The 23,557-nt window shown below is 48.8% G+C and overlaps 1 protein-coding gene across 2 annotated transcripts in view; it reads right to left on the minus strand.

Annotated features, from left to right (window-relative positions):
• The window catches only part of ADGRD1 (adhesion G protein-coupled receptor D1), a 108,136-nt gene that overhangs the window by 77,647 nt on the left and 6,932 nt on the right, over positions 1–23,557 (minus strand). For both annotated transcript variants that reach the window (XM_059485350.1, XM_059485349.1), the window contains 10 exons: positions 22,679–22,801; positions 22,171–22,350; positions 20,647–20,895; positions 17,762–17,826; positions 16,817–16,972; positions 15,057–15,116; positions 13,793–13,910; positions 12,930–13,040; positions 11,214–11,289; positions 7,372–7,513 (listed from right to left, as the gene is read on the minus strand). In XM_059485350.1, the coding sequence (XP_059341333.1) occupies positions 7,372–7,513; positions 11,214–11,289; positions 12,930–13,040; positions 13,793–13,910; positions 15,057–15,116; positions 16,817–16,972; positions 17,762–17,826; positions 20,647–20,895; positions 22,171–22,350; positions 22,679–22,801 (1,280 nt within the window). The remainder of the gene's footprint in view (positions 1–7,371; positions 7,514–11,213; positions 11,290–12,929; positions 13,041–13,792; positions 13,911–15,056; positions 15,117–16,816; positions 16,973–17,761; positions 17,827–20,646; positions 20,896–22,170; positions 22,351–22,678; positions 22,802–23,557) is intronic.

The following is a 23,557-nucleotide window of genomic DNA, read 5'->3' on the forward strand; positions in this document are numbered from 1 at the left end:
CTGCTGCTCAGAGGGGCTCACGTCCAGCCCAGCCAAACACGTGGAGCTCTCACAGCTCCTTGGTGACAGCTCAGGAGGACTCAGCACTGCAGGCAGCACCAAGAAAGGGAGCATTTCAGCCCCTCATCAAGCAACTGCACTCCAACAGTCAAAGCTTCAAGGCTTTTGTGTGTCCCTCTGGAATAGTGCCCCATGTGGTGCATTGTCCCTGCCCTGCTCTACAGGCTTGCAGCAAGCACATTTTGGGAAGTTTGGGCCATTTTGGAAGTGCAAAACCTGGGAATGGCCTGTTCATCCAAACTAGCACCATTTCACTCACCCCTGTGAGCTCTGCTGGCTGAGTCAACATGAGAACCTGGTCCCACAAAGCTTGAGCCATTTCTGTAATGATGGAGCCCATTTCTGTAATGATGGAGCCCATATTTATAATGATAGAGCCCATATTTATAATGATGGAGCCCATATTTATAATTCTGGGGCCCATTTCTATAACGATGGAGCCCATTTCTATAGTGATGGAGCCCATTTCTATAGTGATGGAGCCCATTTCCATAACCATGGAGCCCATTTCTGTAATGATGGAGCCCATTTCTATAACAATGGAGCCCATATTTATAATGATGGGGCCCATTTCTATAACGATGGAGCCCATTTCTGTAATGATGGAGCCCATTTCCATAACCATGGAGCCCATTTCTGTAATGATGGAGCCCATTTCTATAACCATGCAAGCCCATTTCTATAACGATGCTTTCTCCCAAGTTTGAGCAAGAACAAACAGAAGCCTTTGACTAGGAAACAGATCACGTCAATACTAATACAAAGAGTTTCATGTATCAAAACCAATGGAAATCAGGACTCCAACACTGAATAAATCTAGGGGAAAAGTTCTGTATGACTCACAAAACAACCATTGCACAGAAGGTGAAACTGAGAAATCAGAGGTTAGAAGAAAAGCTCAATACTGTTCTAGCTTTTTAATTACTTGGAGTGCAAATGAATAGCATTACACTGCAAAGCTGACTTTCTTGATAGAGAAAAATCAATCCAGTTCTGAGAGCCTTTAAGTAATACTCCTAAAAAATTACCATATGCCTGCCACATGCAGAAAAATCAAGAAGACTTATTTTTAGGTCAAGGTGGAAAAAACCACAAAGAAACAAACAAAAATCTTTCTCCCAAATCTGTCATTCCAAATCTTTTTGAGGGTAGAATTGGCATCCCTAAGGACAAATGGGAATCAGTAAGATTCCACCAGTGTGGCTGAATAATTGCAAAATCGCTCAGGAAAAGCAAATTCCCTGGTGTGTCTGGTGCTTCCTCCAAAGTTATTCTTTTGCTGGCTATGCAGGCTGTATTTGATGTCAATTATCATAGCAGACAGAAACAAGGAATGAGGAATACAGACAGCACTGGCTCCTGGAGCTCTCGCTATTGAAATTATTTAAAACATCCTCAGGCAAATAAGAATTCTGCTGCAGAAAGTGCTGACAAGGAGCAGCACAACCCACACGCAGTTCGCTGTGAGCCCATCTCAAGTGCCACGGGATATTTTTTCCTTGCAGGTTGATTAATTAGCTATCTCCTTGGGCAGTCAGTTCATGCATTGCCTGCCTAGAGAGCAGGGAGGAGTGGCTGCAGTGCCCTGTGGGCATGGAGAGCTCGGCCTGGGGCTGAGTGCCAGCCCTGTGGGCATGGAGAGCTGGCAGCAATGCAGCGCTGGCAGCAATGCAGCGCTGGCAGCAATGCAGAGAAAGGAGCAATGCAGTGCTGGCAGCAGTGCAGAGCTGGCAGCAGTGCAGAGGAGGGAGTAATGGAGTGCTGGCAGCAATGCAGAGGAGGGAGCAATGCAGAGGAGGGAGCAATGTGGGGCTGGCAGCAGTGCAGAGAAAGGAGCAATGCAGTGCGGGCAGCAATGCAGCGCTGGCAGCAATGCAGATGAGGGAGCAATGCAGAGGAGGGAGCAATGCAGCACTGGCAGCAATGCAGGGCTGGCAGCAGTGCAGAGGAGGGAGCAATGCAGCGCTGGCAGCAATGCAGCGCTGGCAGCAATGCAGAGGAGGGAGCAATGCAGGGCTGGCAGCAGTGCAGAGGAGGGAGCAATGCAGCACTGGCAGCAGTGCAGAGGAGGGAGCAATGCAGGGCTGGCAGCAGTGCAGAGGAGGGAGCAATGCAGGGCTGGCAGCAGTGCAGAGGAGGGAGCAATGCAGCGCTGGCAGCAATGCAGAGGAGGGAGCAATGCAGCGCTGGCAGCAATGCAGAGGAGGGAGCAATGCAGCGCTGGCAGCAGTGCAGAGGAGGGAGCAATGCAGCTCTGGCAGCAATGCAGGGCTGGCCCAGCCCCTCCAAGGCAGCTCCTCCCTGTCCGGCAGCAATGTGCTCTGAGCCAGCCCATGCTGCCCCTGCAGAACTCTACTCCTCTTTTGGTGTCAAAAAGGGAGAATCCCTCCTCAGCAGCTGCACATTTCCTGCCAGAACAACAACCCAACCCCTCCTGGCTGTAAATGTCATTATCCACCAGGAGAGCAGTTCCAGTGCCTGGGGAACGGGCAGTGGGGAGGGAGCAAACCCCAAACGTGGAGGGAGCAAACCCCAAATGTGCCATCTCCTCCTCTCTAAAGTGTGAGTGCTCTGCCCTCCTGACTCAATGGAGAATTCCTTATAGCAAGGATTTCACTTGTAATACGGTGCCAAACTTTGCATTGATTTTAAAATAATGACCTGGATTATTATTGGGTTTTTTTGCTTAATTGTGGTACATTCTGCAAGAGCCACAGTTTCGATTGTATTTTAGTACAGTTCTCTCTGTCAAAGTCCATCCACTGAAAAATTCTACCTGTGTTCTGCAGATGTGGGCAAGATTCATTGTTTTTCTTCAATCAATATATAAATTAGCCAACACTTAACTTGCCATAAAAATTAATTGGCTCCACATTGATTTGCCTCCCCCAGGGTAGCACCAGCATTTGTGTACCAACGGGAATTGCTTCTTCCCTTGTTTTATTTTCTTATCAGCAATGCTGTTAAACAAACCCCAGGTGTGGCCTGGCCAGGAGCAAGAGAGAGAAGAGGAGGAGATTGGGTGAGCTTTCAGGCAGAATCCCACTGCCTCATTCAGAGCTCAGAGAGAAGGGACAAGCGAGGAGAGGTTCGTGAACGAGGCTGAGCTTGAGGAGAGGGCCTGGGGTGCCTGCAGGGCAGCATCCCCAGTGCTGAGATGTTCCTGCAGCTCCTGCAGGACAGCCAGGGACAGCAGAGGGACTGGGAGAGACAGGAACAGGGCAGGGGAGGGAATGGGAACAGGAGAGGGAACGGGAGAGCCAGGGACAGAGTGGGAGAGGGCACCAGGAGCAGCAGCTGCTGAAGGAAGGAGCTGATCATAATCAAGAAGAGAAGATGCTAAAGGAAGGAAGGAGCTGGTAATCCAGAGGAGAAGCTGCTGAAGGAAGAAGCTGATGATAATGGGGAGGAGAAGATGCTAAAGGAAGGAGATATAATTGAGAGAAGCTACTGAAGGAAGGAAGGAGCTGGTAATCCAGAGGAGAAGCTGCTGAAGGAAGGAGCTGATATTGGAGAGCAGGGGCTGCTGAAGGGAAGGGGTTGATGATGATGGAGAGGAGAAGATGCTAAAGGAAGGAGATATAATTGAGAGAAGCTACTGAAGGAAGGAAGCAGCTGGTAATCCAGAGGAGAAGCTGCTGAAGGAAGGGGTTGATGGTAATGGAGAGAAGATGCTAAAGGAAGGAGCTGATATTGGAGAGCAGGGGCTGCTGAAGGGAAGGGGTTGATGGTAATGGAAAGGAGAGGGTGATAGAGGAAAAGCTGATAATGGAGAGCAGGGGCTGCTGAAGGGAAGGGGTTGATGATGATGAAGAGCAGAAGATGCTAAAGGAAGGAGCTGATAATGGAGAGGAGAAGCAGCTGAAGGAGGGAGCTGATATCAGAGAGCAGGGGCTGCTGAGGCCTCCCTGGTGGAGGGAAGGCCCTGCACAAAGGGACAGAGCAGAGGCAGCTCCTCACAGAGGAGAGGAGCAGCTGCTTGAGGATGCAGTGTGAGAGCATGGCAGCAAAGATGAGCACATCTCGGTTCCCCCAGCACTGTGTTTGTTAAAATGGACCAGCACTGACATGGAACAATGCTAAATCACTCCTGACTCACAGTATCTCAGTAAAACATGCCTTTTTTCCCAGAACCAAACAATTCCTCAAAGTGGCGCTGCCCCAAACTGTACTTGAGGGAAAAGCAGCTGCATTAAGAATTCCCAATATGCATCTAATCTTCACGAGAGGATTCTCACAGAGGGAGCAGCAGCCAGGATCTCGTAACTCTCCAAACTGCAGCTGCACGTGCTCCTGTTCTGCAAAGAGCAACGAGGAAACAAAGCCCTGGAGGGAGCTCCGGGTGCTCGAAACGAGCGTACGAGAGGTTTCCCTCCAGGTGTGAGGCAGCTTCCTCTGCACTCCAGCCTGGAGTGAGGGATCACAGAGCAGCCCCAGGCTGGGGCTGCTGCCCTCCTGTGCCACCTCCTCGTTGTCTCATTGTCCCTGCACTTCTGGGCCCTCTTTGTACCCGACGTGCCCGATTCACACCCCGCTGCTGCTCCTACAGCTGAAAGTAGCCTGGAACACAGGAATTCACAGCAGCAAAATGAGAGGAACAGCAGATTTGTCTTTCCAAACAAGCTGGTGGATGAAATCAGCACTGGGAGATAAAAGAAATAATGGGAGGGATTCCACTGATCGGCGAATGGAAAAAGATATTTGCTTTTACAAATAAACTTTAGGTTTGCCGATAAATGAAACTGGACATTGAAAGATGAAAGAAACAGTGGGGAAGAAAAACTCCTAAATTCCGTAAGAATTAAAAATTTAAAGGGAGGGTTGTACATTAGAGGGAAATCTTTGGGATCAGGCATATCGGGAAGTCTGAACCTCTCAGGTACCTCAGAAATGGGGAAAAACCCCTAAATTCCATAAGAATTAAAAACTAAAAGGGAGGGTTGTACATTGGAGGGGAATCTTCAGTATCAGGCACTTTGGGGAGTCTGAACCTCTCAGGTACCTCAGAAATGGGGAAAGAGAGAAGGGAAATGCAGCTGGGAAATTGGGATAAAAAGGAGGCTGCATCCTCCAAAAATGTGGGAGATGCCAGGGGAATGCCCCATGGCCTCTCCCTTTATTGGAATAAAGTTCCAGGACTCCTCTGTTTCCTTTTGGACATAAACCCTGGTGTTTGTGGGTTGATTTTCCTGACAAGCACGTGTGCCACATCAGGCACAGCTGTGTCAGACGGGAGCTGCAGCAGGGCAAACCCAGGGCTGCTGATGCTGTGCAGCCGTGTGGGCTCCACAAAACTCTGGTGCTGTTTGACACAATTTCCTCCTCTGCTGCCCCCCCTGACTTTTTCCAGAGCACATCGTGCTGATCATCAGCCCTGACACTCATCCCTTCTGAATTTCTACCCTGTGCTGTAATTCCTTGGATCACAGCAGAGAAATGTTAGTGCTTCTCCAGTTGTTCCTGCTATGAAAAACATCTTGCTGGAAACAGGATTGATTTTTTTTTTTTTTTTCCAGATAATCATTTTACAGAATGTGCTGTTGCCTCACTACAAACATCTGGGCAGGTCAGGGCTGAGCTGCCCGCGGCCCCTCAGTCTCCACATCCTCCCCAGGCCTGGAGGAGGTTCTGGGGGTTTCTGTGAATTTCTGTGCTCTGCTCAGGTAACTCACTGAGCTGGTGAAGAGCAGAGCAGCACCACTTTTTACATCTGTCAAAAAATGTCTCTCTGTCCCTGAAGCGTTCCTGAATAACAGACCATCGCAATTTAGTGTATATTTAAATTAAATTAAATTGTCCTCTTAGAGGACTTAATTCAGGCAAAATTTTGCTGATGAAGAAGAGCAATGAAATATATTCAGTGTTCACAGAGGCTGTGCTGCAATTACAGCCAATCCCCCTGGCAGAGCCCAGCCTGCTCCCCCTGGCCCACGAATTAACCTGAATTAACCTGAATTAACAGGTTTTTATTGGCTCTGAGGTGAGTTCTGAGCCCCACAGCCCAGCCCTGCCAAGGGAAGCACTGATACAGCACTGACAGATATTCCCTGTACCCTTCTCTAATTAATTAATTAGTCCCTGTTTGGAACACCTCGTGTTTTAAAATGTGGATGGGAAATTGGGCTAAAAAGGAGGCTGCATCCTCCAAAAATGTGAGAGACCCCAGGGGATGCCCCACGGCCTCCCCTCTATTCAAATAAAGCCAAAAGGACTCCTGTGTCTCCTTTTTGGACATACACCTGTGGTGTTTGTGGATGAATTTTCCTGACACATTCATCCTTCCCCTCCTTGGGGGCTCTGCTGCCTGGAGCAAAGAGAGATTCCTGACAAATGCAGCATTCCTGTCTGTGTCCCAGAAAAGGGAAAATCGCAGTTCCAAGAGCTGCCAGTGAATCATCGCCTCTGCAGCACGGGGAGAACCTGGGCAGGCACAGCAATGTGCATTTTGGAAATACCTATGCAAAACTCTCTCTTCACCAGTGCCCACCTCCGAGAGGCCTCTGGGGACATTTGGGGCTCTCAGTTTGGAAAATGTCAGCAAAACAGCACATTTCACTCCTGGGCCTCGGGGATCCTCCCTGCCGCTGCTGCTCCAGCCTCACCAAAAGCCCAACAGAAGGAAGATAAACAGCTTGGAAATAGCTTTAAAAGGAAAATATGATAAAATATTCAGGAGGACATCTAAGAGATGTATTCTAGGAAATGTTTAAGAATTTAAATCTTTCCTTGCTGCTCCCATTCACAGCTGTAAGTGGGCCAGAGATGCTGCACTGCCTCCCCTCAGCCCCTCAGAGCCTGAGCTCCTCCATTCTGATATCAAACCATCAGAAACTGAGCTCCCCCATGGCACTGGCCCCAAACCATCAGAAACTGAGCTCCTGCATTCCACTGACACCAAACCATCAGAAACTGAGCTCCCCTATTCCACTGGCACCAAACCATCAAACCCCTCAGTTATCTCTGTGTGGACCAGGATCAAAAAGCAAAAACCACAAGGGAATTGTTGTTACTGAGCACCCCAGTGGGAAATCAGCATTTCACCCCAGTGTGCTGCAGGCTGCACAAACACACCAGAGCTGAGACACACAGCAAAACGCACAGCAGAGCACACACACAGGGACTCGAGCTGCCTGGGCACCCGGCAGCCTTTGGCACTGAGGAGAAAGAAACCACAATGCTGGGGAAAACAGAAATGTGACAGCCACAAATGGCAACTGAACTGCTGCTAAAAACGCCCACAAAAATCACGGGAGAAGCACAAAGAAAGGATCCCAGGCACAGAAGTTCAGCAGAGCCCCCCATGTCACTCACCAGGGTGTGGCTGAGCTGGATGGTGATGAGGGGAGAGCCCGACAGGTTGTAGGACAGCTGGGGCAGGGGCTCCACCTTGATGGAGATGAGCAAACTGCTGGCTGAGATCAGGGAGCCCCGGTGGGCAGCAGCTCCAGCAATCCTTGGGAAGGAGCAAACGCGTTAGGGAACAGAATAACCACTGGGTTTCAGCTCATACATAACAGCAGAGGGGCACAGACCCTCCTTGTTCCCTGAGTCCCTACAGGGCAGCCAGGCCTGGCCCCAGAGGTCCCACAGGAGCAGAGGCCACGAACCTGTAAAGGATGGGGACACCTGTAAAGGATGGGGACAGTTCTGGGCACCTGTGAAGGATGGGAACAGCTCTGGACACCTGTACAGGATGGGGACACCTGTAAAGGATGGGGACACCTGTAAAGGATGGGGACAGCTCTGACACCTGTAAAGGATGGGAACAGCTCTGGACACCTGTACAGGATGGGGACACCTGTAAAGGATGGGGACACCTGTAAAGGATGGGGACAGCTCTGACACCTGTAAAGGATGGGGACAGCCCTGCACACCTGTAAAGGATGGGGACACCTGTAAAGGATGGGAACAGCTCTGGACACCTGTGAATAAAGGGGACAGCTCTGCACACCTGTAAATGATGGGGACACCTGTAAATGATGGGGACAGCCCCAGACAACCTGTACAGGATGGGAACAGCTCTGCACACCTGAAAAGGATGGGGACAGCTCTGCACACCTGTACAGGATTGGGGAACAGCTCTGGACACTTGGGGACTGACAGCAAAGCTCCTCCTTCACCCTGCTCCTCCTTGCAAAGGGTCTCAAGCCTTGCTGGAAGTGTTCCAGGGAATCAGGGAGAATCCCAAGGAGGGAATTAGGGAGAATCCCAAGGAGGGATCCAAACAATTCCCTGAAGGTGAGGAGGAAACTGGCAGGGGCTGGATGGTCAAACAGATAAATCAGTGTGTGAGACACAAAGACAAACTGCACAAAATAAACACAGGAATGTATTTAGAGGTGATTTATAGCTTTACCTTGAAAAATAGATTATGTCCAATTAGATTTGTTGGAGGGAAAGACAGGTCACAACACACACAGCTGAACTGGACTAAACAGCTGATTAGACTGGAAATGAATTTATTCTAGGGGGAAGTCATTTTGCAGTACATAAGAACCCTTATTTTAAGGTAAAACTTGTGAGTTTGGAATTTTCACACATTCAGGAGTAACTGAGATCCACTGGGTTTCAGGGTAGACTTTTTTACCCTCTCAGTACCAAAGTGCAGGATTAAATAAATGACTGCTGTCATCTGTGCCTTGAGCAGTGGATTAATGGGTTTCACCAGGGAAATGTGAGCCTGGGTGAATTAACGACCAGCCTGGGTTCCCAAACACAGCCCACCTGGAAAGGGCCAGCCTGAAACAAATGAAAAACCACCTTGGTTGCACCCACCACCTGTCTGCAGTGGTTTCTTGTTTTTATTTCAGAAAAACCCCAAAACCCTCACGTCAGAGCTGAAATAACTGCACTCAGCTCCTTGTCACAGAACAGAACTCATTTAGCACAACCCTTCAGTTCTGACCTTAAAAACCCATCAGCACCAGAGATTTCTTCTGCTCCCAGAAACCTGCATGGGAATGGGACTTGTTCATCTGAGGCAGAATTTGCTGCTCTGATACAGCAAATTTCAGTTTAGGTAAGGACTTGTGCAGTGAAACTCATTATCCCACAGTTTGGGGTTTCTCGTACCCAGATTAGGAACGTGGATGCTTTTCCCACACCCTTCCTCTGCTTGTTTTCCCTTCAGAGACCCTGGTGAATTTTGGAGTGTGACAAACCCTCAGCAGCAGCGGGGAATGGAGCTCCTGCAGAGCCAGAATTGGGGAATGGAGCTCCTGCAGAGCCAGAATCGGGGAATGGAGTTTCTGCAAAGCCAGAGCCAGGGAACGGAGTTCCTGCAGAGCCAGAATTGGGGAATGGAGTTCCTGCAGAGCCAGAATTGGGGAATGGAGGTCCTGCACAGCCAGAATTGGGGAATGGAGTTCCTGCAGAGCCAGAATTGGGGAATGGAGTTCCTGCAGAGCCAGAATTGGGGAATGGAGTTCCTGCAGAGCCACAATCAGTCAATGGAGTTCCTGCACAGCCAGAATTGGGGAATGGAGTTCCTGCAGAGCCAGAATTGGGGAATGGAGCTCCTGCAGAGCCAGAATTGGGGAATGGAGCTCCTGCAGAGCCAGAATTGGGGAATGGAGCTCCTGCAAAGCCAGAATTGGGGAATGGAGCTCCTGCACAGCCAGAATTGGGGAATGGAGCTCCTGCAGAGCCAGAATTGGGGAATGGAGCTCCTGCAGAGCCAGAATTGGGGAATGGAGCTCCTGCAGAGCCAGAATTGGGGAATGGAGCTCCTGCAGAGCCAGAATTGGGGAATGGAGCTCCTGCAGAGCCAGAGCCAGGGAATGGATCTCCTGCAGAGCCAGAGCCAGGGAGAATGGAGTTCCTGCAAAGCCAGAATTGGGGAATGGAGTTCCTGCAGAGCCAGAGCCAGGGAATGGAGTTCCTGCAGAGCCAAAATTGGGGAATGGAGCTCCTGCAAAGCCAGAATCAGGCAATGGAGTTCCTGCAAAGCCACAATCAGGCAATGGAGTTCCTGCACAGCCAGAGCCAGGCAATGGGGTTTCTGCAAAACCTTTCCTCACCCTGGCCCTGGTGCCAGCCCCACGTTTACACAAACTGCCCTGAGCAGCAGCAGGATGGGCTCAAACATTGCTGGGTTTCATCTTCTCTGGGTGAACAATCAAAAGCTGCTCCCCTCGGAAACTGGTATTTATGGAGCCTGAAAATAGCTCTGTGTCTGCACAGCACAAAAGCTCCAAGAGTGTTGGTTTTGGTTTTCCACCACAAGAAAAGAAGAAGGTTGGGTTTCAAATTACAGGTGTGGAAGTAGCCCAGTGGTAGAAGGAACACAAAAGAAATTCTCTAAAACAAACTACTCTGAAAGGAAAAAAATATTCTACTGAAAAGTATGCAAAAAAGTTATAACAGTAGGCACAAAAAAGAAAAGCAAGCAGAAAAGAAGTGCATACTTATTTTAAAACATCTTTGAGTACCTGGGGTTTGGCTCCACAGAGGAAGAATTGCTAAGGCAGCATTCCCTGAATTATTACCTTTTTGGATGCAGCATTCCCTGAATTATTACCTTTTTGGATGCTGGTTTGGGCAGACCTGCATCTACAGGTTGAAGGACAAGATCTCACAGTGCATGACATACTGCAGACATTACAGTTTGAGTTAATTGTAGAAATGTAGGAAACATTTCTTTGCCAGCAATTATGTGTTTTTTTACAATTGTGAACAGGGCAGACCCTTGATTCTGAAAATGAGTGCTGAAATCAAACCCAGCTCAGGGGAGCAGGAATGGATCTCCAGGCTGTCCTGACCCCAGATTTCAGGGAATGCACTCCAAAATTACAGATCCGTTCCTTTTGTGTACCAGAGCCCCAGGGTCTGACAGTGCTTTAAATACAGAGCTTTGACATGCAGCATCTTCAGTAAACTTTGACCTGAGCCAGGATCACTGTAATTCTCTTTGTCCCTTTGAAAAACTGAGATTACATCTTATTACCCTAACAAATTGCACTGATCCTCCTCTTTGGAAAACATAGGCTCTGCTTAGTTATGGCCCCAATTTCTTCACGTGAGCACAAAATATTGCAGAGCAGAGGCAGGGAACAGCACAGCCTGTAACCGCTGGGAAATGCCCTTTGGGAATGGCTGAGGGGTTACCTGAGTGTGCTCAGCCTGGATTGTCACCTGAGCAGCCAGGCACTCACCTGGTGTCCTCGGGGCTGATGTTGTTAAAGAAGTGATGCATGCTGTGGTAGAGCAGGCCCACGATGGTGATGCAGCCTGTGGAGAGGGAACAGGGTTAATTCCCCAGAGCAAGGAGAGAGAACAGAGCAGGGTTATTGCTCAGAGCAGGGTTATACCCTGTAACAGGGACAGGGAGCAGGGTTATTGCTCAGAGCAGGGTTATTGCTCAGAGCAGGGTTATTCCCTATAACAGGGACAGGGAGCAGGGTTATTGCTCAGAGCAGGGTTATTCCCTATAACAGGGACAGGGAACAGGGTTATTGCTCAGAGCAGGGTTATTGCTCAGAGCAGGGTTATTCCCTATAACAGGGACAGGGAGCAGGGTTATTGCTCAGAGCAGGGTTATTGCTCAGAGCAGGGTTATTCCCTATAACAGGGACAGGGAACAGGGTTATTGCTCAGAGCAGGGTTATTGCTCAGAGCAGGGTTATTGCTCAGAGCAGGGTTATACCCTATAACAGGGCTATCCTCAGGGCAGCAGTGCCAGGCAGGAGAACCCTTCCAGGGCTGCAGCCCCTGTTCACTGAGAGCTCTGCCTTGCCCATCCCTGCCCTGTGACCGTGCTCACAGGGGTCTGAGGGTGAGGGAAGAGACGAGGATCTGACTCCGTGTTTCAGAAGGTTTGATTTGTTATTTTACTATATATATTACATTAAAACAAAGCACGACAATGTTGTGGAAAATCAAAGAAAACCCGTATGGTGAGGAGCTGCAGAAGTGGGAAAGGGAAAAACTCCCCTCACATGATATTTTTGGCTTTACAAGTTGGCTTGCAATTACAGTTACTCAAACCTGGGAGGACCTGCAGCCTGCAGCCAGAGCCCCTGCCAGTGCAGAGAAACAAAGCTGCCACCCCCAATCAGGCAGACAGGTCAGTAATTAGCAGAGAATTCCTCAGTGCAGGTTATTTTCAGCTAACTTTGCACTTCATGGAGCAGGGACCGACCATCCCTCTCCAGAGGTGGCTGCAGAAAACCTCTGAGTGGGTGAATTCTGTGGGTTGGAATTTGGGGCACACGAGTCACATTTTCAAACATTTGAGAATGGAAGTGGATGCTTTTGTAAATGGGTTCCTTTGACTTCTGAGTAAAGCACAGATAATTAACATTGCTATTTTAGAGTCTTGACTAAAGGTGCAGATCTTAGCCATGCTTCTTTTAGGGATTTTTAAAACTTTTGCATAGGTATGGATTTCTGAGCTCTGCCTTTTTGCCATGAGTGTAGTCTGTATCTTCATTCTGTTCCTGTAGCTGCTATTGCTTAAACATGTAATTTTATGGTTTAATTTTAGACAAAAGACCAATTTTGCATGAAGGGATAGGTAATACCTGACCTGACATCCTAGAATTTCTTAGAAATAACCAGTTCAGATAATTAAAAAGAATAATTACGAAATTATGGCTTCTCTGATGTGAAAATGTGTCAGAATTAAATGGCTTTGGTCTCTGTAGCTCAGCCCCATTATTCAATATTAATCCAATTAGTATGAAAACTGCACCACATTAATTGCTCGTTAGCCTGACAGGGCTGCTGCTGCTTCCTCAGGCTCGGTGCAATCCACGGGGATCAAATCAGTTACCTGGGAAAACAGAGGGAACCAAAAGCTGTTCTACAGCGAAATCATTTTGGATACCCTGTGCACACGGGTCCAGTTCTGTCTTTAATCTCTTCCTTACCTTTTCCATGGAAAGCCTCACTGGGAATGGAGATGTAGCTCTGCCCCCGGGATGGGAACCGATAGTGGGACACGTTCAGGCTCTGAGGGAGCATTTTGACCACAGCATAATCTGTGGGACAGCCAGAGAGAAACATCAGCACACCCACAGCCCCTGGCTGCTTAACCTGCCCTCCCTGAGCCGCCGCAGCCATTCCAATATTCCTGCATTAACCCCCAGGCCAGGCAGAGCAGCCCTGCTGCAGGCACTGCGGGCACTGAGCCCTGCACCTGAGACCCCAGTGTGTGATGCAGTGATGGGTGCCCGGGGCTGTTCAGTTATTCACCCCTCAGAGGGGGCTCAAAAGGCAAAGCAGGCAGCCAGAGCAGATTAAACGCCTCTGACACTGCAGAGAAAACACCTCTGACACCTGCAGCATCCAAAGGTGCGGATCAAATTAAGGCGCCAAGATGCTAACCCGCAGTAAAATAAAATTCTCCAAAAAGGTCAAGACTATTCCTATCATTTTCAGTCTCTTGCAAAACCCTTGCAAAGATGAAGGTTTTGTAGCACCCAAACCTCCAGGGGCTGCACATGAGCTCCAGGCCCTTTAGCTCTATTTAACTCCATTAGCACAGCATTACTGAACCCTTCACACATAACCCTGATTCTGAATTCCTCCCCAGACAACCCCGAGGAAGCCCAGGCACAGCCAGAGCCCATCACCTCCAGTGACAAACGAAACTCCGTTTGGCATTGCTCAGAGGGATGAGCAGCTGTGTGTGTGCTGGCAAGGAGAGCTCAGGGCTTCAGGAGAAGAGGAGCAGCCCTGCCAGCTGTGCAGCCCTGCCAGCTGTGCAGCCCTGCCAGCTGTGCAGCCCCACCTGCCACGGGCGAGGAGCCCTCGAGGGTCAGAGGCAGCGAGTTCCCCTCCAGGTGCAGGGACAGGTGAGCCAGCACCGTGTCGATGGTGTGGATCAGGCTGCTGAGCACGGCGGGGCTCTGCGGAGGGACGGACACACAGACACGGCTGAGCAGGGACAGACAGACGGACACGAGCCCAGCCCAGGGGCTCCCGCGCTCCCTGGAGAAGGCGTCACCCAAACCAAGGCCACCCAGAGTGTAAGTCCCAAAATGTTTGTATGTCACAGACATCTTTTATGGAAAATCCTTTCCTTAGGATTTTCCCTCCTGAGAAGCTGTGAAGCCTCAGAGACCAAATGTAAACATTGATTATCTGCTGCTGTGGAATGCAACAGGTGCCTCTGGGATTGGTCTCATGTGGTTGTTTCTAATTAATGGCCAATCACAGCCCAGCTGGCTCGGACAGAGAGCTGAGACACAAACCTTTGTTATCATTCTTTCCTTCCCTGTTCTTAGCCAGCCTTCTGATGAAATCCTTTATTCTATTCTTTTAGTATAGTTTTAATGTACTATATATAATAAAATAATAAATCAGCCTTGTTAAACATGGAGTTTGCCCTCACCCTCAGACCCCTGTGAGCACCATCACATTTGCAGAGCAGCCAAAGGAGAGCTGCCCCACAGCCCCACAGCCAGCTGCAGTCAGCACTCAGCAGGATGAGGCCACAACTGGGCAGAAATGTTCCTGACAATATCCAAAGATTGGCACCGGGTCTTTCTCGGAGCACCAGCTGAGAACGCTGCAGCTCAGCCTTTCTTTCATCTTTATTCAAATGCTCCTCAGCATAAAGGCAACTTTAACCCTCCAGGCTGAAACTTGATTCATGAAATCTCAGAGTTAATGCATGTTCCAGTGAAAAGGAAACCTGTTTTATCTGAAATCCATTTACACCAGAGATGAGCAAGGATCTGACACTAAGAATTTAAATCAATTAGACATCCTTTGGTCTCAAAAGCATTTTAGGCTTCAATGAGACCTCCCTGAGCTTTAGCTTCTCCTTCTCTCAGTTTAAAAGCTCTCTGTCCTGAAATCTGTGGTTTTTTAACATTCAAGCAAAAAGCTCAGGAAATTTCTGGATTCACCCTGCAGGTCTTTCATCAGTGACAGATGATAAAATAAGTCATACTGCCAAAAAGTGAAGTAATAGTGACAACCATTTCTGTTACCATCATGTGGATTTGTGCAGCTGAGGGAAATCACCAATCTGAGCCCATTTCTCTTACCTCTGGTCCATCAATCCAGTCAGACAGCAACAGGAAGTCTTCAATAGCTTTCAAAAACGCCTGAAAGACGAATAAAACTCCATTACTTATTGATCAGCTACATCTCCTGGCAGGGCAGATCTCTGCCAGGATTTTCTCAGGTCCGTGTTAGGATGCCAAGCCCAATTCCATTGCAGCGTGGTTGGCCATTAATTAGAAACAAGCACATGAGGCCAATCACAGGTGCACCTGTTGCATTCCACAGCAGCAGATAATCAATGCTTACGCTTTGTTCCTGAGGCTTCACAGCTTCTCAGGAAGAAAAAATCCCAAGAAAAAGATTTTTCATGAAAAGATGTCTGCGACAGAGTCCTGCTGGCATGGAAGGGGAAAAGGGAGCACAGAAACTGCACTGAAAATTAAAAAAGAAAACCCACATTTCCAGCTCAAACTCATCCATTGAAAAGCCTTCAGAGAATGATTATAGTCATTCCACACAGTGAGATGTGGAAGACACCACAAAACAAACACAAGTCAGACTTGTCAGAAGCGATTCATTATAACGTGTGTCAGTAATCAGAGAGTTTATTGCACATCACTTAAATCAAATTTCCTGGCGCTGTGAGGCGTGCACGATCAGGCAGAGATAACTGCACAGAAAACCTCGGTGCCTGTCTCTCAGAATTAGCTGCAGACAATGCAGAGCCCCACATCAATCAGGCAAATGACAGGCTGCTGTGTATGATCAGACTCTCGTATTTGCGTCCCAAAATAGCTCTGCTAAGGATAATCACGGCCCAATTTCTGCCTGCAAACCGCTGTGGTGGCACCCAGAGCAGCCCCAGCAGGGACTGCAGTGATGTGGGAGCAGGTACGGGCAGGATGCTGCTCCCTCTGCAGCCAGAGCACAGGGAAATATCCCGGGAAAACAAAGGAAACAACGAATTAAAGCTTTTCAGAAGGGCTTTTGCTGCATATTACACTGTGATCCGTGAAATCCAAGCTTTAGAGTTTGCAAATGCTCAGCTTTTAGCGCAGTCTCTCAGTCGCTGTCGCTGTGGTTTGCAGAGGGTTTATTTGTATTTTTTGTCTGAGTAAAGCGCCCTTGTCACTCTGAAATTACCCTCGGGCTTAGGGGAACAATCAGCAGCGGGGCCAGAGCTGATTCCTGCAATAATGGCTTGGCAGTGCTGAAATCAGGGAATTAGATGCCCATGGCTTTCCAACACTGTTATAACTTTATGTTAGTCATGTTAGAACTTTAGGTCAGTGCCCATGGCTTTCCAGCACTGTTATAACTTTATGTTAGTGGCCCATGGCCCCTGTTCTCAGCTCACCCTACAGAAAACACCTGCTTGCTTTTTCCCATCTGTGCATTGGCTTGGACAAAACAAATTCCTTCAGCCCATTTCAGGGGGGACAGTGACTCCACCATCTCCCTGGGCAGGCTGTCCCAGTGCTTGAAACCCTTTCAGAAAAGGATTTTAGGGTAAAATCCAGCTGAAATCTCCCCTGGCACCACCTGAGGCCGTTTCCTCTTGTCTTTGATGTTTGGGAGAGCAGACCCAGCCCCTCAGCACCTTCCTTGCTCAGGATGGGTTCAGAGGCATAAAGTGACATCTCCAGGGAGATTTCAGCCATCCAGAGAGACATTTCAGCTCTGCTCAACTCCTGCTGCTCCCTAAAGAGCCACAGCTCTTTCCACAGGTGGTGTCTGCAGTGAGCAGAGGCTTTTCAAGCTGCCCTGGACGTACCTGGGCGCTCACCTGGGCCCCACTCACCTGTGCCAGGCTCAGGGCCGTGTGCTGCGCCAGGGCTTGGCTGGGCAGGCTGCGGGACACGTTCTGCAGGTGCCCCAGCAGGGACAGGGCCGAGGGGGAGCTGCCCCTGTGCTGGCTCAGCGCTGCCAGGACCGGCTGGTACGCGTCCGTGGGGAGCTGCAGCGGGACAGAAATCCGCACAGGAGAGACCAGGTTATTCATGGGTTATTCATACTGCATCCCAGCAGGACAGAGAACAGCACAGGAGAGACCAGGTTACTCATGGGATATTCATACTGCATCCCAGCAGGGCAGAGAACAACACAGGATAGCCCAGGTTATTCATGGGTTATTCATACTGCATCCCAGCAAGGCAGAGAACAGCACAGGAGAGCCCAGGTTATTCATACTGCATCCCAGCAGGGCAGAGAACAGCACAGGAGAGCCCAGGTTATTCATACTGCATCCCAGCAGGGCAGAGAACAGCACAGGATAGCCCAGATTGTCCATGCTGCTTCCCAGCAGGGACAGAAATCGGCACAGAATACCCCAAATTATTCACACTGCCTCCACCAGGGACAGAAAACAGCACAGGATATCCCAAATTGTCTGTGTGGGCCCAGGGAGAGAAGGAAGGGAAGGAAGGAGAGGAAGGGAAGGAAGGGAAGGAAAATTATCAGAATGGTTTTTAGCCTCCCATATTTTCAAAGTTAATAGCAAAACTTCAAAAAGTTGCTACCTTTTTTTTCATTATTTAACATAGTAAACATTTTATTTAACAGGGAATTTCCTTTGTGTTCCCACCTTCCCACAGTGGCTAAAACTTCTGCCCATGCATGTCCAAAAGCATTTATAATAGAGGTATGAAAGTAAGTGCCATTAACAGAAACCAGGCAGGGAGGAGGGTGTGTAACTCTGATTTATGCACGTTCTGCCTTTATGGAAAAGTCCTGAGCTCTGTCCTACCACAGGGCTTGTCGTGGTTGTCATCAGAGACCAGGGCAGTGTTGAGGAGAGCAGGACTTGCACACCTGGGGAAATGCAAACACAAACGAGGCTCTTACAAATCTGGACTTCTTGTATCAGATACATAATTTTATATATAAATTCCCACCTCATGCTGGATCAGTTCCAACTGAAAGCAACAGATTTGCTGTTCTGTGGATTTTATTTATTTCCAGTACTGTAGCCACGCAGCCTTGTGATAGAGAAATCAAATTTTCTTCTAATCTACATCTGTCCAGGAGTTATTATTTGCCAGGGGTGTGGAATCTCAGTGCAATCCAACACTGGCTGCATGCACAGGACCCATTTCTCTCTCAGATCCAAAAGGAACATGAACATTCACTCAATTAAAAACCAGGCTGTTCTATTTGCTTATGTCAAACCACATTACCCTGCTTCAACCCTGCTAGAAATCCCCCAAAATCAATAAATAGATATCATAACCTTTCTACTTATGTTCATTACTATTGTAATACCCATTGCTTCCTCTGAGATTCTAATTTCATACATTAGTGGGAAATTTTATAAAATCCAATCAGTCTATTATTTTAAAGAGAAAAGCCAAAAACTAAATGGCCACATTTCCCAGGTGCTCCAAAACACCTGATCACATTAAAGCAATGTTGGTTTGGAGTTCTTCTGTCTAATTAAAAAAAATATATACCTGGCATCCCTTTACATTTGAATTCCTAAGCCCCTGGAAAATACACATCCAGCTTCACTTTCAATTAAGAGGCATACATTTATTTTTCACAGCATTCTGATAGTTCCACATGACACTAAAAAACCTGGAGTGGAACCAGGAGTTTAGGAGAAAACCCCATCAACAGAGCAATTAATGCCATGGAAATTGCAGTAAAGTCACAGGTGCTCACGGCATGAGCATCTCAAGGCGCAAATCAAGGAGTTTGGGATGCAGCCTCCTGAAAACCAGCAGGGATTAAGGGTGGGATGCAGGCAGAATTCTGCACAGCTCCGGAAAAATCTGGAATTGGCAGAATGGGAGGGTCAGCAGGGTTTCAGAAGGGAGCTCCCAGCACTGATGTGCAGAATCAGATTTGGGGCCCAGAGATCCCCCAGCAGAGCCCAGAGGGAAGGAGAGGGAGCAGAGCCCTGCTCAGGATTTGATTCCCTGGAAGGACCTTCCCAGTCTGTCAGAGGACAGTGCTGGGCCCACAGGGGTTAAAAAGGGGTCTCCCTGCGTTTGTTTAAGCCATCCCTCCCTGGCAGTGGGACAGGGCACACATATTGATGAATGGGGGCAATTTGAAAAGCTGCTGCTCTGGGGTTTGGCAGCAGAACATTTCTGTGGAGCTGCATTAATCACAGAGGGTGAATAACGGCAGCTGGAGCTGGACAGTGTTATGGTAACCCTCCACTGTTGTCAAAGACACGGCAGCCAAACGCAAAAGCATTTTTTCCACCATGAGCACAGCATCATAAACCTTTTAAAGATTGAAAACTATGAAAAGTGAGCAGCCTTTTTTGACAGGTGCCCTGCCCCAGCTCCACTCACCCACGGCGGCAGTGAAGCACTGGCGCACCGCGTGCGATCTGATCTTGGCTTGTGCCCATTTTATGATCGTATTTTAATTGTGAATAAATTCTCCTTGTCAATCAAATTGGCTAATTCATTTATAACACAAACTATGGAAAGTGAGCAGCCGTTTCTCAGAGGTGTCAGGAGGCACAACCAGCCCCACTCACCCACGGCGGCAGTGAAGCACTGGCGCACCTCGCGCAATCTGATCTTTGCTTGTGGCCTTTTTACAATTGTATTTTAATTGTGGAATAAATCCTTATTAATCAAATTGGCTAATTAATTTATAACACAAACTGTGAAAAGCGAGCAGCCGTTTCCCACAGGTGCCCTGCCCCACTCACCTCACGGCAGCAGTGAAGCACTGGCGCACCTCGCGCAATCTGATCTTTGCTTGTGGCCTTTTTACGATTGTATTTTAATTGTGGAATAAATTCTCCTTTTCAATCAAACTGTTTAATTCATGTATAACACAAACTATGGAAAGTGAGCAGCCGTTTCTCACAGGTGCCCTGTCCAGCAGCCCCCAGCCCCACTCACCCACGGCGGCAGTGAAGTTCTGGCGCACCTCGCGCAGGCTCAGCGCCGGTCTGATCTTTGGCCATTTTACAACTGTATTTTAATTATGGAATAAATTCTCCCTATCAATCAAACTGGCTAATTCACGTATAACACAAACTGAAAAGCGAGCAGCCGTTTCTCAGAGGTGTCAGGAGGCACGCCCAGCCCCACTCACCCACGGCGGCAGTGAAGTACTGGCGCACCTCACGCAATCTGACCTTTGCTTGTGGCCTTTTTACAATTGTATTTTAATTGTGGAATAAATTCTCCCTATCAATCAAACTGGCTAATTCATGTATAACACAAACTGAAAAGCGAGCGGCCGTTTCTCACAGGTGTCAGGAGGCACGCCCAGCCCCACTCACCCACGGCGGCAGTGAAGTACTGGCGCACCTCACGCAATCTGATCTTTGCTTGTGGCCTTTTTACAACTGTATTTTAATTATGGAATAAATTCTCCCTATCAATCAAACTGGCTAATTCACATATAACACAAACTGAAAAGCGAGCAGCCGTTTCTCAGAGGTGTCAGGAGGCACGCCCAGCCCCACTCACCCACGGCGGCAGTGAAGTACTGGCGCACCTCACGCAATCTGATCTTTGCTTGTGGCCTTTTTACAATTGTATTTTAATTGTGGAATAAATTCTCCCTATCAATCAAACTGGCTAATTCATGTATAACACAAACTGAAAAGCGAGCGGCCGTTTCTCACAGGTGTCAGGAGGCACGCCCAACCCCACTCACCCACGGCGGCAGTGAAGTACTGGCGCACCTCGCGCGGGCTCAGCGCCCTCTCCCAGATCACAAACTCGTCGAAGGCGCCGCTGACCGAGCGCGGGGCCGCTCCCTCCGTGCCCAGCAGGTCAGGGCTGGCGTCCCCATAGTCGTAGAACACCTTCCCCTCGGGGTCCGTGGTGCTCAGCGTGCCGTTCACGTACACCTTCAGGCCTTCCCGCGACCGCCAGGTGAACAGCACATGCGTCCAGTAGGGACCTGCAGGGGAGAGGCACAGCAGGGATGGGGGCAGCTCCAGAGCCTCCAAAACGGGGTCCAGTGGGGACCTGCAAGGCAGCAGAGGCTCAGCAGGGCTGGGGGCAGCCCCATCCAGAGCTCCCTGTGGGACTCTCCCTGCCGTGGAGCTGCCAGGGAGGCCAAAGGTGAGCCGTGCAATGCTGGTGCTGTGCCCATGAATCCTCACCCCCCTGGGGAAGCCCATGCCTGGCAGGATGCCCCCAGCCCTGCCTGAACCTGGGCTCGCTGCAGCTCCATAAATTCCCCTGCTCGGTGCTGCTGGCCAAGATCACTCCTCACTCCTGCCTCAAACCCAGCCCAGAGAGAGCAGCACCAGGACTGCAGGAGCTGGACAGCAAGCACATAAACCACTCTAAAGTTCTCACAGTCCCCTTGTTATGCTTGAGAGCCAGAAAACACAATACTCATTTTCACTTGGACTGCATAATCCACAAACGTGTGAATTATTCTTGCCATTTGCGGCTTTTCTCTTAAAAGAAGATTTCTGAACTGATTCATTAAGGTTTATGAAACTGCTACCGTGAGTCCAATTTTAACAATGTACAGGCAGCCAAATTAGGGCCAGAAAATATTTATGGAATGCCATTAGCATTACTGGAAGACCAGCGTTTGTTCCAGTCAGGAGATATTAGTGCTCCCCAGCAAGGCACAGTTTAGACAGAAGCAGTGAGATATGTGATATACCAGAATGTTTATTAATGCTACGGCCTGGCACAGGAAACCTGGCACTCAACAGAAGCAGCATCATGAAGGCACCAAAGAGAGGTCAGAGAGTTTCCAAATAAAGGCTGAACTCAGCAGAGAGCAGCCCGGGGGTGCCATGGAGTGAACCTGCATTCTGTGCTCCTGCTCCCACCCAGACATGCAGGAAGCACGGGAGTCAATGAGGACTCACTCCAGACACCCCTGCAGGCTGGGCCAGGGCTGCTGGCCGTGGCAGTGTTGTACTGCACATCGGCAGTGTTGTACTGCACATCGGCAGTGTTGTATTGCACATCGGCAGTGTTGTATTGCACATCGGCAGTGTTGTACTGCACATCGCTGCTTTCCTGTGGCACCTTACCCCTCCCTCCCCACGCCAGGAGAGCTCTGCAGCACAGAGCAGAGGCGTCTGCAGCTGTTTTTGTATATCCCCTTCTCTTTCCTCGAGTCGTGCTCTTCTCACCACCTCTGTCCGCAGGAATAAAGCAAAACGCAGCAAAGAAATCTGTTTTTTTTTAAATATAGAAACATTACCTGGTGGGCTGAAGCTCGCTTTCCACCTCATCATGGCACTGCCCCGGGTGTAGAACTCCACGGAGCCCTCGCCCTCGCTGGAGCAGATTTTGAAGCCGCTGGAGATCACTCGGCCCCCAGAGGCAGGGAGAAGCTCGGCCTGCTGCTCCTGGGTCTTCCAGAAGAAGGAGAAGGTCACCCCTGAGGGGAGGGAGAGGAGAATGAATGAGGGAACCGAGTGCAATTGAAGGTTTCCAGTGTGCAGAGCACAGGCGGTGGCAATGCCTCTGAGCTCAGATCATCTGCTGGCACCAACCAGGACAGCCTTTTCAAAATCAACAGAGCTCCAGCTCTAATTTAACTTGCAGCTGGAAAAGACTAAATTTTCAGCAATCAACACTCAATTGTCTCAGAAATCAGCAAAGTGTCAAGCCTCATTTTTAGAGTTCACTCCAAGGAGGAAAGAAACAATGATTATTGAATAACATAGTTTGGCAGCAAAATCAATCACAATGAATGGGTTTCTCACCTTCAGGCCCACAAGCCTCTGGATTACTGATGCAGGAATTTCTGTAGCTCCCAAAGAAGAGAAAGGTGACTCCTTTCTTTTCAGTCACGTAAATCCCTTTGTTCACCATCCCTTCTACAATATCTAGAGCAAAACCAAATCCAGTTTAGCATTCACACAAAGGAAAGCTTCAAACTTCCTGTAAATGTGATTTTAGCAGCCTGCTACAGCTCAGATGTTTATCTAGGTCCAACTGTATGGATTTGTCACTTTCTGTGTTCGTTTTCCTTTTTGGTGTTTTGTGTTCCAGTTTTGTGTGTTCAGTTTCTTTGTTTGTTTCCATTGTTGTATTTTTAAAGACCGCACAGACATCTCTTTTATTTCAAGTTTGTAAAAATTGCACTCATACCCACTCAGCTCTGTGGTTAACTAAGACTGACAGAACCCATACACCCAAAAATAATTATTTTAGAGTAATCAGAGTAAACTTTATGCTTTAAAGAGTTTGGAATGCCAGACCCTTCCTAGAGGTGTCTTACCATGTTAGGCTGAGCCAGTAAAGAAATTCTTTCACCAATTAAAACGTAACAAAATAGTGTTTCCTTTTTCATTTTTGAAAGGGCAAGCTGGTGATCAAACTTGAATTTTCACTGAGAAATAACTCAATGAAATATCCCTGACAAGGTGCACACAAAACCAGAAACAGATCTCAGACACGCTCTGCTGGGGTGTGCTTGGCCCCTGGAAAGGCAATTGCTTCACCCAATGGGGATAATGAGTGATTTACCCAATGGGGATAATGAGTAATTTGTTTGTGATTTCCCTGTGTTCCCTCGCACAGAACAGCCCTGGTGAGCACAGGAATGCTCTCAGCACAGAGCCTGGGGTTGCTTTGCTGCA

The sequence above is a fragment of the Ammospiza nelsoni genome, chromosome 18, assembly GCF_027579445.1.
Source record: "Ammospiza nelsoni isolate bAmmNel1 chromosome 18, bAmmNel1.pri, whole genome shotgun sequence".
In the NCBI taxonomy this organism is placed as follows: domain Eukaryota; kingdom Metazoa; phylum Chordata; class Aves; order Passeriformes; family Passerellidae; genus Ammospiza; species Ammospiza nelsoni.